At 53.9% G+C, this 14,157-nt stretch overlaps 1 protein-coding gene across 1 annotated transcript in view; it reads right to left on the reverse strand.

Moving 5' to 3' along the window:
* EMILIN2 (elastin microfibril interfacer 2) overlaps positions 1–14,157 on the reverse strand; it is a 59,725-nt gene that overhangs the window by 1,706 nt on the left and 43,862 nt on the right. The window contains exons 5-7 of the mRNA XM_077899745.1: positions 3,469–3,876; positions 2,442–2,474; positions 1,817–1,945 (exon numbers count right to left, since the gene is read on the reverse strand). Coding sequence (XP_077755871.1) covers positions 1,817–1,945; positions 2,442–2,474; positions 3,469–3,876 — 570 coding nt within the window. The remainder of the gene's footprint in view (positions 1–1,816; positions 1,946–2,441; positions 2,475–3,468; positions 3,877–14,157) is intronic.

The following is a 14,157-nucleotide window of genomic DNA, read 5'->3' on the forward strand; positions in this document are numbered from 1 at the left end:
TGAAGCCAGAAGGTCAGAGCCCCCAGGAAGTACTGGCAGGAGCTGGAGGGGGGGTGGGATAGGGGGGTGCCTAGACACAGACCCTGACCACAGGCCGAGAGTCTGAGAAGGAATCCCAGGGGCTGGATCTTCAATCTTCCCTGAAAAATCGAAGATGCCGGCCACCCTACTCTTAGCCCGCTTGGAATGCTGAGTAATCAGAGCTCACAGCCTTCCCGAGGCAGCTGGACCCTGAACAAGGCCTGGGCCCAGAACCTGGGCCCATGGCCTCTTCCCCTGCTTAGAGGCTGCCTGTGGGGAGTCTGCACTCGGGGTCCCCCAGAATTTCCTTTAATGAGGACTCAACGAGAGGCTACAGTTCTGGGCTGGGCGTCCCGGAATGTGCAAGAAACGTCTGCCACCGCCCCTGCTTGCAGAGATCGCGTGACCTGTCGGCGTGGAGCAGCTGTCCCCCCACCAGGGCAGCATGGGGGCAGGGCCCAGGAGGAGGCTGCACTGGCGTAGAAAGTAAAGGTCTCTGAAAACAAAGGCCCTTCTGGCACCCTGCCTGCCTCTGTGCCTCAAAAGCAGGTTAAAAATGCAGAATCCTGGGGCACCTGGGGGGCTCAACGGTTAAGCGGCTGCCTTCGGCTCAGGTCATGAGCTCAGGGGCCTGGGACTGAGCCCCGGCAGGCTCCCTGCTCAGCGGGGAGTCTGTTTCTACCCACCCCTCTCTCCGCCCCTCCCCCACCAACCGTACTTTCTCTCAAATAAAAAAAATAAATAAAAAAGATTTTAAAGTCCTGAGCTTGACTCCAGCTGGCCTGGAGGACACGGAGTTCCATTTTTCCAAGTTCTGCAGGTAATTTTTATGCTCACTAAAACTTAAGAGCCACTGTCCTAGGAACAGGCGGGATTTGCTAGATGGCGGCCGCGCAGGGCAGATGAGAAGGTGAGAGCTAAAAACTGCCGAGGGCCCCCACGGCCCCCGCCTCCTCGTCACCTCCCTGAACCCCCACCCTGCAGCTCCTTGGGAAGGACTCGGCACCGCGGGGTGCTGGTGCCCGACGGGCTCAGACGGGCTGCTCCGAGGTGTGGGGCCACTCGAGACAGGCCCCGGCTGCTCTGCCCCAACCTACCCCAGGGCTGCCAACGGGTTGGGCAGGGAAGCGGGGCCCTTCATGTAGGAGGCGGGAGGCCCATGGCTGGCCTCTCAGGAAGGCGGAGTCCAGTCCCCGGGGACAAAGATGGACAGAAGCCCAGGCTCAGGTGTGGCGGAAAGGAGGAAGTCCTTTAGCGCAGGAACCCAGGGTGACATCTGTCCTCACTACCCTCGGGCTGGTGGACAACACACGCCACAGGCAGAACCCAGGCCTGCAGCTCAAGTGGTTCCAGAGCAGGGGACCCCACAGGCGGGGTCTGGCGCCTTCTGGAAGGACTGCTGTCCCCTTTTTTGGATCTGAAGGTGACGGGCAGGGGGCTGGTCTCCTGTCTGTCCCGTCCCAGGGTGTTAGGACAATAGATCCGGAGGAAGAAGGCCATTCGATGGCTTGGAGGAAAGCGGGGAGGGCCACAAACCAGTGGAACAAGGCTTCCCACAGCAAGGCGGGGGCTGGTCCACTGATCTCAGGCTAGAGGACAGGACGTCCCCGCGTGCTCCCCGCCCACCCTGCGGCCTGGAGCTGGAAGCTTCTCCGTGAAGCCCCACAGAGTGGGGATAGCAGCGAGGGCCAGTTGGTCCGCCGTGCCCACGGCTGCTCAGGCATCTCCCGTGGTGCCCCGCCACCCGGCCCCAGGCCCGGGAACCAGCCGGGACCCCGCCAGTCTCGGAGCCTACCGGTGTCGGGGTCGTACACATCTCCATCGTTGACCAGCACTTTGTTGAAGAGGACGACACCCCCATCGCTGGGGAAAGGCTTCTGGGTGAGCCCCGCGGAGAAAGCCACAAGAGCGGGCACCGGAGCCCCTGCAGCCCAGAGGACGAGAAGGTGGTCGGGGTCAGAGGTCAGGGCCCAGAGCACGGAGACCTGTGTGCCCGTCGGGACAGGCAACCTCACCGAGCTGTTGGCGTTAAGGTGGTAAAGCGCCGTGGGGCACGTGGGGCACGTGGGGCACGTGGGGCACGCACTCCTCAGCCCCAAGAGCCAGACCGTCCTTGTCAGCTCGGGACATGCACCAGCGGGGGGGACGTGTGCGCCCTGCACCGAGAGGCCGGCCGTGTGACACCGCGTGGGGGGTTGGGGGGCACGGCCGCACCAGGCCGAGGCAGCCAGCCCCCCGCCAACTCCGCCAGCCAGCACCACCTTGTCTGCCCGGGACGCTGACCCTCTGAGGGGCAAAGCTCGGTGCAGTCAGCAGCGACTCCCCTCAGCTGGGGGACCCCAGCTCCCACCCGCGCTGACAGCCCGAGGGAGGCGGCAGGACAGGCACCTGAGCCCCCGCTGCTTCCCCCACAAACGTACCTGGGGCGGCCACCGGAGGGGCGCTGGGGTATCCTGAAAAACAAAATGGGAGTGGAATGTCCAGCAAGCCCCCCTCTTGCTCCCTGCCCTTCACACTGTTGCTTTAGAGAGACCCGGAATGGGCACCTCCCCGGGAGCAGAGGTTCCCAGTCCCGGGGGCCAGCTGGCTGACCGCAGGCTGGAGGCAGCGTCGGCCACTCCAGTGCGCCGACGGACAAACGGACAACCGGTCCGACCCAGTATGAACAGCCCTAGCACGGAGCTGGGAGGCAGCGTCCTCGCAGGAAAGGCCCGGTGGCCCGGGGAGCACCTGGGCAGGGACGGAGACCCCCCCCACGCTGCCCCGGGGCCTGGGGGCGCTGTTGGGCCGCCCCCCCCCCGCCCCCCCGCAAAGGTCTGCGCTGCCCTCCTGCAGCCCACGTGACCTGAGCCTCAGCTGCCCCCCTGTGACATGGAACTACTAGGTGATCGGGACAGTGCTGTCGGGACAGCTCCAGGAGACCCGGCAGCTCCAGGGATCCCAGCGCCATCCCCTGCCCCCAACAGCAGCTCGCAAGGACCCTCACCGGCCAAGCACCCAACAAGGCTTTCCTCCTTCACCCTCACAGCCGTCCCCCCACCCCAGCTCCTGTTACCCCCCACTTTGCCTGTGACAGAGCCCTACAGGGGTTATGAGGCTGCCCCAGGTGCCAAAGCTTGTGGTCACATAGCTTGATTTGAGCCAGAACCTTCCAGCCCACCCACTCCGAGGGGCGGCGTATCTGCTCCGCAGGCTCCAGTCCACACTGTCTCCCAGGGGCGCTTCCCGCCTGGAGGACGGCCGAGCGTCCCAGCCCGTGGGAGGCAGTGTTCACTGCACCCTCCCTGGGGGTGCCCCAGCCTCTGGGGGCCCGATTAGCATGAACTCGTCCCTCAGCACCCCTGGAGAGCTCCTTGCTGGAACCCGCACCCAGGAAGCCCCTGCAGCCGACCCCTAAGGCTCAGGCTGCCCCCCCCCACGTGGTCTCAGGCCCCTCTCAGGCCTCACCTGGTGCTCCCGCGAAGCCTTCGGCGCTGGGGATGGGCCCCTGCCCGGTCTGGCCATCCACGCCTTGGGGCAGGCCCCTCCCCGACACGCCCGTCCTCCCTGGAGGCCCGGCCTCGCCAGTCTCCGTCATGACCCCGGTGGAGCCGGGCAAGAAGGGGAGCCCTGCCCAGCCCGGCCACGCTGGCGGGGGCAGCGGCTTCGGGGGTCTCTGGGGCAGGACAGGCCGCTGGCCTGTGTGCGGCCGTTTCCTGGGGTCCTCGGGAAGCGGGGGGGCGCTGGGCCTCAGCAGAGGGGTCGGCTTGGGATGAGAGGCCTCCGTGGGCGCCTCCACCAGCTCCGGCTGCAAGGGCTGTCCAGGCGCCTGCGGAGCCTTTCCTCGGGGCGGGGGCGCTTCGGGGGGCTCCTCCGCTGAGCATTCGGAAAGTGGAGAGAAACACAGGGTTAAAAAAGCCTCCGACCTGACTGCTCAGCCACAGGCTCCCCGCGAAGGTCTGTGTTTGGTGGCGGTCCCTGCAGCATCGACGGGTGAACACACAGCAGCCACCGCAGCGTGGGGACAGCAGCCTCACAGCTTCAGAAGGTGGGCCACGGGTCCAGCTACCCTCAGGCCACCCAGGAGCCGGTGAGAAGGTCTGGGGGTCCCCCTGCGCAGCGGCCAGGCTGAGGGGAGGATTCTCAGCCTTTCTACAGGAGGGCTGCACTCCCAGAACAGCACCATGCTTGGCCTCACTTCCAAACTTCTGATTTCACCACCTTACGTTCTCTCAAACCAGCACATCCTGGAGTCACTGTGGATGGTTCCACGGGCTCAGGCCCTGCCAAATGCAGATGCCACAGCGATCCCAGCAGGTGTCGGGGAGCTTGAGGCACCTCTGCTGCAGGCACCGGGCCCAAAGGAGCAGAAACACCTCATGTCTCTCGCCACAGCCTTAAGATCACCAACTGAGGGGATTCCCACAGAAGGAACCTTCTGATTCACATTCCCTGCGCTCATGGGATGGCGCTGCGACACAGCCAGGAAGCTGCCACCCCCTCCTCCTCGGAGTATGTTCCAGGAACCAGGCTTCCAGGAAGCCTGCCTGAGGGCCCACATGGCATCTAAAAATAAACAGGACCAGCAGATACCAGCCTCAAAAGCAAACCCCACCTACTCCTGCGGTCTATATGGAGCCTGCCATGGTCAGGTTCCAAATCTATACAATTGTGTCCAGGCAAAATCAGTGATTGTATTTTGACCCACTGTCTAGTTTTAAAACTCACTAAGGTAATGATGGGGATGAACCACATGCTTCCCTTCCACCATAGTGCCACACACCTCGCCCACCTCCAGCCCCAAACAGCCTTTCTTGACCAGCTCCGTGAGAGAATTAAGCCCCATGGAGAATGATTCCCCATTTTCTCAGTCATCCCAAGGATACTACAGAACTAACCCTTAAATGCAGAGAAGAGAATTCATGCTGTCCAATGGAACAGCATCAGGCCTCAATTCTCTTCAGAACTCAGGTTGAGAAGGGCTGGGTTAGACAGAAACCGAGGCAGAGGGACTGCAGAAAGGCAGACCTCAGCCACAGCGGAGGACAGGAATGAGAAAACGGTCTGGAAACACAAAGTCTATACATTGAATTAGGAGGCCCCCCAACCCGCTTTCCTGCTCAGCTCCCAGAACACTTACTTATATAGCTTAGGTTGGAGATAGGGAGAATCTTCACCCCATAAGGAAGCCCACCAGTATGAAATCTTATCCAGTGCCTCAACTTTAAATGTGAACCACAGCCAAGATAACTTGATGTGCAAGGAAAGCCTCCAATAAGAAAAAAACCAAAACAGTCATCCAACTAACAAAAAGGAACTCTGAAGAAACACACAATGCAAGAAAACAAAAACATGAAACCCTTAAAAGAAACAGAAGACACCATCCATAAGGCAAGGATAGACCGGTATTTTTAAAAAAAAGGCATAATCAGAGAATAAGGATGAGCCTTTGCTAATAAAAATATGCTGGCCAAAATAAGCAAATAAAATGAACAAAAATCAAGGAAATCTTTCAGAAGGTAAAACAGGAAGATGAAATGGTAGACAACAGGAAGGAAACCATAAGAAATTAGTCAACCCAGAAATCTTCCCTGAAAAAAAAAAGTCAGAAAAATTGAGACATAGGATGATGAGGTGGTAAGGCGAGAATTATCAAATACACACACAATTTGATTCCAGCACAATTACTGATTAAAAGACCTAAACCAAGGCACATATTCAGAATACTGAGGCAAAGGGAAGATCCTAGAAGCTTTCAGGGGGGAAAAATTTTAAAAATGACTTTGAATCCAAAAGGCAACATCAGGCTTCTCAACAACAGAAACCAGAAGACAAGGAAACAAAGTCTTCAAATTTTGAGGGAATAAATGCTCACTTTGAATTCTATACCCAACCAAAATATCCATCAATTATGATTCAAGAATAAATATTTTCAGACATGCAATATTTAAAACACACACACACAAAAAAACTATCAGGCCTGTTTCCTTAAAAAGCTTGGAAAACATGCTCCACTGAAACAAGTAAACCATGAAAAAAAAAAAAAAAAAGACAACAATCCAAGACAGGAGACGTTCAAGGATGGTAGTGAAGGAAGTTTCAAACTGAAAATCCTTTAGCAAGTCCACAGACTAAGCAGTCCAGATTGGATCAGAAGAGTGAGAACCTCAGAAGGGAGGTCATGAACTAAAAATAATAAAAAAATGGAACTAACAAATGATCTGGTACTTTTTATGGAATAGAAAATTATGTTGAGAGGATGTCCTGGGATAAGAGGAATCCAAAATAGATACATAAAATCTAGCAAATAATAGTGTAACACTGCTACTTATTCAAGGAAAAGCAAACCAAAAAGCAACCTAATGATATTCAGTTATGTTGAACTACTTAGCTCATAACAGCATAAATGCTGAGTACTGATTTTTTTTTTAATTCAGTTATCATTAGTCTCAGATGTTTGACTACTGATTTTTCTGTAAATTCTACTGGGAGTTGAGAGAGGGAGGAAGCAGGGGAGATAGGAGTAATCCTAATATGTAAACTAATGCCTGCAGCTGATACATAATATATAATGTCTAAGGACTATGTATGTAATATCTGTATAGAAAGCTAAAATTAATGAATCAATTTAAAACTATAGAGGTAAATATCTATATCTATTTAAATATCTATTTAGGGATCCCTGGGTGGTGCAGCAGTTTGGCGCCTGCCTTTGGCCCAGGGCACGATCCTGGAGACCCGGGATCGAATCCCACATCAGGTTCCCGGTGCATGGAGCCTGCTTCTCTCTCTGCCTCTCTCTCTCTCTCTATCATAAGTAAATAAAAATTAAAAAAAAAATTTTTTTTAAAAATTTAAATATCTCTGAGGGAAGATAGCCCTCAGAGTTGCACATGGCTGCCTCTGGGGAGCTAAAAAAATGCCAGGGATAGGCGAGAACAGGGGGCTGGTTTCACTGGAAGTCTCTCAGTTTATTTATTTTATAAATTTTTTTTTATTTATTATTTATGATAGTCACAGAGAGAGAGAGAGAGAGGCAGAGACATAGGCAGAGGGAGAAGCAGGCTCCATGCACCGGGAGCCCGACGTGGGATTCGATCCTGGGTCTCCAGGATCGCGCCCTGGGCCAAAGGCAGGCGCCAAACCGCTGCGCCACCCAGGGATCCCTGTTTATTTATTTTATAAAACGTAATCGCAGGAGACCCTCTCCGACGGCCTGTTTCTACCCTTGCCGTCACTCTGCATCTGCTCTTTCGAAAGCATTCTAGCCAGGGTCCCTGCTCAAAAATCTGCATAGTTTCGCAATGCTCAGGAAATCCCACCAAATCTCCTCTGACCTCCCGAGCCCACCACCTGCTCCAACTCCTCCCGCAGCCACAGTGTCCTTCCTGGTGCCAGCCCTCTGCCAGCTTCCGTGCCTTTGTGCCTTTTCTTTTAATGACCACACTCCCTGAGCAGCCCCTTCCTGCAGCCTCACTGAAGTCCCGGTTCAGATTCTGCCTCCCCGGGAAGCCATCGTGGATCTGCCCAACAGAGCTTGAACAATCCTGCCTCTGAACCTTGAAGCACTTTGAGCCTCCAAAGGCTCTTTCAATTTTTAAACATTGTTCCTGTTGTACTGGGTGCCGAGCAGTGAGGACACATTTTAATATGTGTTACCCTCGGCTTGCCACAGGGCCCTCGCACATGACATGGAGACATTTAAGTGTTTGGTTTGGTGAATGAATGAAGGCTGCAAGGGTGGCAGGTACTATGGGCCGTGCCCTAATTCCTGCCAACCATCACACTAGGCTAATATTTTGCTAAAAGTAATTGTCACTCGGGGGGCCTAGTAGGGCAGTGCTGGTATGCAGAGACTGTGACAGCTCTTACGTCCCTTACTCCCTGAGCACCTGGCTCGTCACACTGGTGGAAGGCAGAGGGAAGAGAATGAAAGCATTTAATGGAACCAATAGGCTGCACGGCTCTCCTTGGGGAGTGTGGCCACGCCTGCTGTGGGCCACCGACTGCTCCAACCACCTCAGCCAGGACGGTAAGGAGCAGGCTGCGGGGTCCAGGCATTTCTGCCCCCCGGGCACTGGGTGTTTCCAAAGCATATACATTTATTAGAAGGTTGTAACAAAGACTGGACAGCATTTTGTTCCTTCTGGAAAGATGACTCCTGGTGGCAGATGGCGTTCTGAGCTCAACACGTGTTTCTAATTCAGGGTGACCCCTTGAACTGCGCTCTCCCGAGGAGCCCAGTGTCGCGGCCGGGCGTCCAAGGCGAGAGGCCAAGGCAGGGGGGCCGGGCCGCACGCCCGGTGCTCCAGTCCTCACCCGCCCATGTGGCCTCACCAGGGCAGGCCTGGTCCCCAGCCCCGAAAAGCCGCCGCTCAGGTTCGCACTAAAAGCCAACGCCGGGGATCCCTGGGTGGCCCAGCGGTTTAGTGCCCGCCTTCAGCCCAGGGCCTGATCCTGCAGTCCCGGGATCGAGTCCCCTGTCCGGCTCCCTGCGTGCAGCCTGCTTCTCCCTCTGCCTGTCTCTGCCTCTCTCTCTCTCTCTCTCTCTCTCTCTGTGAGTGTCATGAATAGATAAAGTCTTTAAAAAAATAGTAAAAGCCAACTCTGACTGTACCGAAGCGGAGGCCTGCAGAAGACCCTGCCCACTCGTCCAGGAGCCGAGCTGAGCGGCCGGGCTGCTCACAGCCCCGGGGGCCCTGACTTCAGGGCCCTTCCCTCGCCGCGACCCAGAGCCCGCCGGAGCCGCGACCCCGCGGGCCCAGGCCTCGGCCCCCACGGGCGGGGAGCCCCGCGGAGCAGGAGGCCGGGGGCTGCACCGACAAGCCCAACCCAGAGGCCACGAGCGGCACACACCGCCCCCCGCCCGGCATCCGCAACGGGAAGGAAGTGGCCGCCACGGGATCTCGGGCGGGGGGAGCCTCCCCTAGCTGAGCTTCAACGTCACTGGGGAACTTTTTTTTTTTTTTTTGGTAGAATTTCACAAGCTGATTCTAAAATCCCGACGGAAATGCACAGGATCTCCGCTCCCTGGTTTTCAGACTTACTGTCAAGCTGCAGGAACCAAGAGGGGAAAGCACTCGGTGCCAACAGCTGGAAGAGTCCGCAGGTGGCCTGGCTGCCCCAGGTCCCCTCTTGCTGCTGGGCAGCGGGAAAGCCAGGCCTTTCATTTTCCTCCTCTTCTCTCCTCCCTCTTTCTCCCCCCTTCTGGGGGACGGCTCGCCCTGGGAGGTTATATCCTGCTGCGCTTGGAGTGGCCTTCCTTATGCTTCTGGGACCAGAGCTAGCGGTTGTTTTCGTTACAAATTTGATTACAAATTCCTGGGTCTCACCTCATCCCTACTCTGCAGGAATCTCCCAACTGAGCCCAGGAGTTATTTTTCTAAAGCTCCCAGAAGACTTTTCCAATCAGCTGCGGGAGAGCTCAGCCCCAAGAACAGCACGGTTCTAAATTCAAAGTCAAGATGCAGGGCAGCCCCCGCGGCCCAGTGGTTTAGCGTGGCCTGCAGCCCGGGGTGTGATCCTGGAGACCCGGGATCGAGTCCCACATTGGGCTCCCTGCATGGAGCCTGCTTCTCCCTCTGCCTGGGTCTCTGCCTCTCTCTGTGTCATGAATAAGTAATCTTTAAAAAAAAAAAAAAAAGTTAGGATGCAGAAAAGTAGCTACTATTTACTCCCACCACAGGACATTACAAACACTAGATGCCCACAGGGTGAAAGGGTGCGTATTGCTGGAGTCAGGATGGTCTGAGTGTAAGCAGTTTATTCTAGCCTTTATATATTTATGAAACCCTGACGTGCTCCATCATGCTGTCTTGTCTTGGACCAAACTGGCCCCAGATTCAGCCAATATCAAATGGGGAGCCCACACCATCATTGTAGCAACAGACCACTCTTCCCCTGGCCAGGTTTTATGGTTAAATATTTGGAAAATCTGTGCTTTTTCATTCTTGTAGCAAAGCTTGCATTAAGCAACTTGATAAAGATGTGGCTCTTACATCTCTAACCCTCCTAAATGAAACATTGTATTTAGTATAATTCAAGTACTAGAAGAAACATCCCTCAGCCATGAGCAGAAGAGACAGATGGGGAGATTTGAAAAAGGAAGTAATGTTGCTGTCACTGGAGTCTGTTGAAACATCATGGCATCTAGGCGGGCACGTCCCTTTTTGGCACTGTGATGTAGGGTAAGAGAGCTTCCCCAATGCACAGAAAGACTCCTCTGCCTGGCATCTCCATTCAGCCAGAGCCCCACGTTTCTCAACACCAGGAACTCCTCTCTCTTGCACTGTAAGAGGCACAGCGGAAACACTGGAGTCCAGGCAGGACTCAGCATCTATGTCACACCAGGAAGCAGGGATACTCGGGCTGTCAAGTGCGGCAGCTGGCCACGGCCTTCCTGACAACACTCGAGTCCTTGGGGCCCAGAAAGGCAAGAAAAGATGCCTTTCACCCACACTGGGGGCAGACCCTGGAGCTGCCCGTCACAGAGCAACCCCAGCCACACGAGATGCTGACCAAGGAAAAGGGAGTGTGTGCCGGCCAGAAGTAACCATGGGAGTGAGCGTGTCCAGGCAGATGGCCAAACCCCTATGGCCACATCAGACAGAAGGACAAAGGACTTACAAACCTAACTTTGTCCTAAGTGCTGAGCCTCTCATCAACAAAAGTATTTGAACGTGAATCCTGAATGCTAGGGAGAGGAGATTTCTAGGTTTTTTTGCACTTTCCACCTGACCAATTTTCCAATTAAGAAAAGAAGAAATGGGGAAAGAGAGTAAACCCCCACCAGGTATCCAGAGCATTCCACAGAGCAGACAGGAGTCTGACACTCAGGGCTCTGGTCCCATGTGGACAGACTATGTGGACAGGCTGCTGGAGGCTGGGTGCCTGGGGGTTTACAGGAAGAGAAAGGGAGAGAAGTTCAGCCAGGAGCAGAGTAAACATCTATTATAATGGACACAGGGTTAAAATAGGTAATATTGACTGATCACCAGGGGCCACGTACTGTTTACTACTCTACTCCTTTGGAGTATTAATCCTCTTTAAACCAACTTTTTGAGGTGTCATTGGTATTTCCAATTAATAGATGCAGAAAAGTGAGGTAATTAGATAAATGACTTACCCAAAGTCCCAGAGAAAGCCTGGAGGTAGGGATTGCAAACCTGGGAAATAATAAGCACTGCCTGGCTCAAAATCCTCTGGTGGTCTCTCATCAGACTTAAAATTCAGATATTTCACCATAGCATGTAAAATCCTACATGAGCTGGTTCCTACCCCCTCTCTGACCTTAACGCTTAGGACCCCCCCCCCCGCCCCCGCATTGTTCATATACTTCCTAATACTAGCATTCTGAGTTTTTCAAACAGGGCAAACTCATTACTGCCCCAGGGCCTTTGAACATGCTGTTCTGTCTGCCTGGAACACTTTCCACAGATCTCTGCAGGGCTCTGCAAAGAGGTCATCTCCACCGAGCAACCCTCCATGCCCACTCACCTAAAATATATTGCTGTCTCCCATTCCTCATGAACTCACTCTCTTGTGTCTTTCCTTGCCAACTGATCACTGGCTGAGCAAACTGTCTTCATACTAGAGTGCAACACTCCTGCGGGCTGGCCCTGCAGCACGGACACGGCTTGGTTCATACCAGTTGAATGAATGAGTGTAGGTATGAATGGGTGGGATGGAGGGGGCCAACAGAGGGGCATCACAACCTCTTTATTGAGCTTAGGGTGAGATACTGGTTCTTCACCTTTTGGAAGTTAGGCACCTCTCTGAGTCGTAGACAAAAGCCATGGACCTTTGGTCCAAAAAAAATAGCCAACATTTGCAAAAAAAGTTTCAAGAGTCCCTCTTAGGTCCCAAGGAAGAACATCTGCACTAATGGGAGGGAGACAAAACAGACTTGGATCTAACTGAGCATCAGCTGAAGTGCCTTCTGCTCCTGTACTGGCTGCCTCCGAGATAGCTCAGGCCCCCTAGGGATGCTTCTGAAGAAAAGAACAGCATCCAAGCACAGTGCACTGGGTAGAAATGCTAGGCTTTGCATCCCTGGGCCAGCAATCTGGTTACTGGTCCAGACCTACAACAGGTGTCCTCATCCCTGGACCTTTACTCACTGAGGGAGACATGATAACTATCGTTAGTATTCCTTCCCTCCCAACACTTACTAACCACACCATCCTTCAAGAGCTCACGTGCTTTGAAAGGATGCCATGCCAGCTCTGGGCCCAGCCCAGAAGGGACCTAGCAGCTTCCAGTCACCATGCAGTAAGTGGGACTACCCCAAGACTGGCATGCTGTGAAGACCAAGTTAGTCACATGGATGAGAGAGAGAATGGCCCCATGGAGGAAACCTGATGGTGATGGGCATGGGACTGAGTTCTTCCTGGCCCTGCAGCCCAGCCAGGCCCAACTGCCAGCTGATACACTGGGGGACTGCCTCAGGCTGATGCCAAGTGGAGTAGAAGAACCACCAAGCCAAGCTTAGCCAAGCCCTGACAAGTTCCTGATGCACAGAATAATGGAAAATAATATATCTTTGTTCTAAGCCACCAAGATTTGGAGTACGTTGTTACACAGCAATAAATAACTGACACATTCATAGCAACTCCTCCCCAGGTACTCCTTCCCCTCCTGCTTTTCTGGGTCCTAATTGTCCCTTAATTATTTGTTCTAGTAACACCTCTTCCAGAAGCTTCTCTTATCACTCCACCTCACTCTTCACCCCTCCAGCCTCTAAACTCTCAACCTACTCAACCTTGAAGGCCTGCCTCAGAGGCGCTCTCCTCTAAGGAGCCCTTTCTGACTCCCACAGTGGCCACAGGCGCTTCTCCACACACCCAGTGTGCCTATGCACACCCCGCTCTTGTGACCATCCCTTTGTCAGCTTGTTGACTCCCAGACTGTTATTGCCGCATGCATTGTCATCCACAAAATCCACGCACATAGCTCATTAACTACCACATAATAGAGGCTCAGTAAGATCTTATGAACTAAAAGAATAAACCCCTACACCACCAGCTGGACCTTTACATACTCTCACATTCATCCTTTCTACAGACCTGTGTGTCTTTACCACTCTGACTGAAAATGCCTTGAGGGTAAGGATCATGCTTGCTCATTATCTCCACGTCTCTCACAGAGCTTTGCACATGGCAGGTGCTCAGTCAATGTTCTGTTGACTTTTAACCGGTTGACGTGTGACTTTCACTGTGACCTTAGCTCCAGATTTGCCCCTGGACCTCTGCTACTCAGACTCCAGACCTCCTAGACCTGGATGCTATACAAGGAGAGAGAAGGCTCTGCTTGTTTATTTTTGGTTCCTTGCAAACAATGGAATTCTTAAAAGTCCACACATTCTACATTCACAGCAATGAATTCATTCCAGAAGAATAATCTTTTAGAAGCTACATTCTCTTTAAAGACATTCACCTCCAAATCCTCCTTCAACAGACAAGTGTGAAAGAGTTAACACAGCTTCCCACACTGCCTGGGAGTTGCAAATCAACTGGAAATATCTGGTTCAATCTGTTAAGATAAAGCCCAGTCCAGACAGCACTGTCACCCCAAGGACAATCATTCTGTGAACACACACAGTGCTGTGACCTTTACTCAACATTCCAGAGATACAGGAGCTGTGTGGGCCTGGGAGGAGGGGAGGATTATAAATAGTATATGTAGTGGGCCCAGCACTGGGGTGGAGGCCAGCTCCCTGGTCCTGGCTGCCCTGGATACCTCCTTATCTACAAACCTCTTATCTCTGGGAACATCTGAAGCATTTTCCCACCTGGCTACCCCAGGCCCTCCAGCTTCTTGAGGACCTGCATATGACTTGCCACCCGCTCATCTGTCACTCATGCTCCAGCCCTCATCTCCTTGGATTTTATATCTCAGCTTGGACATAAAATCCTAGAGGCTCACTCCAGGACACAAAATCTCAGTGTGGGAAGGCCTCTGTCACCTGGACTTAAGCAAGGTGGAAAAGGTGATAAAGTAAGAGAGGAGAAAACAGAGAGAGGGCAGATGGGGAAGTGGGGTCCTTCTGGGCATACGGTTGGCCCCCAGCAAGCCCTTGATGCACCCTCCCCATGAGGTTGTTGCGGGGCTCTACGACAGGTCCCCTGAGGGAACTGGCCCAGAGCTGGTACACAGGGA

This window comes from Canis aureus, chromosome 6 (genome assembly GCF_053574225.1).
Source record: "Canis aureus isolate CA01 chromosome 6, VMU_Caureus_v.1.0, whole genome shotgun sequence".
Classification (NCBI taxonomy): domain Eukaryota; kingdom Metazoa; phylum Chordata; class Mammalia; order Carnivora; family Canidae; genus Canis; species Canis aureus.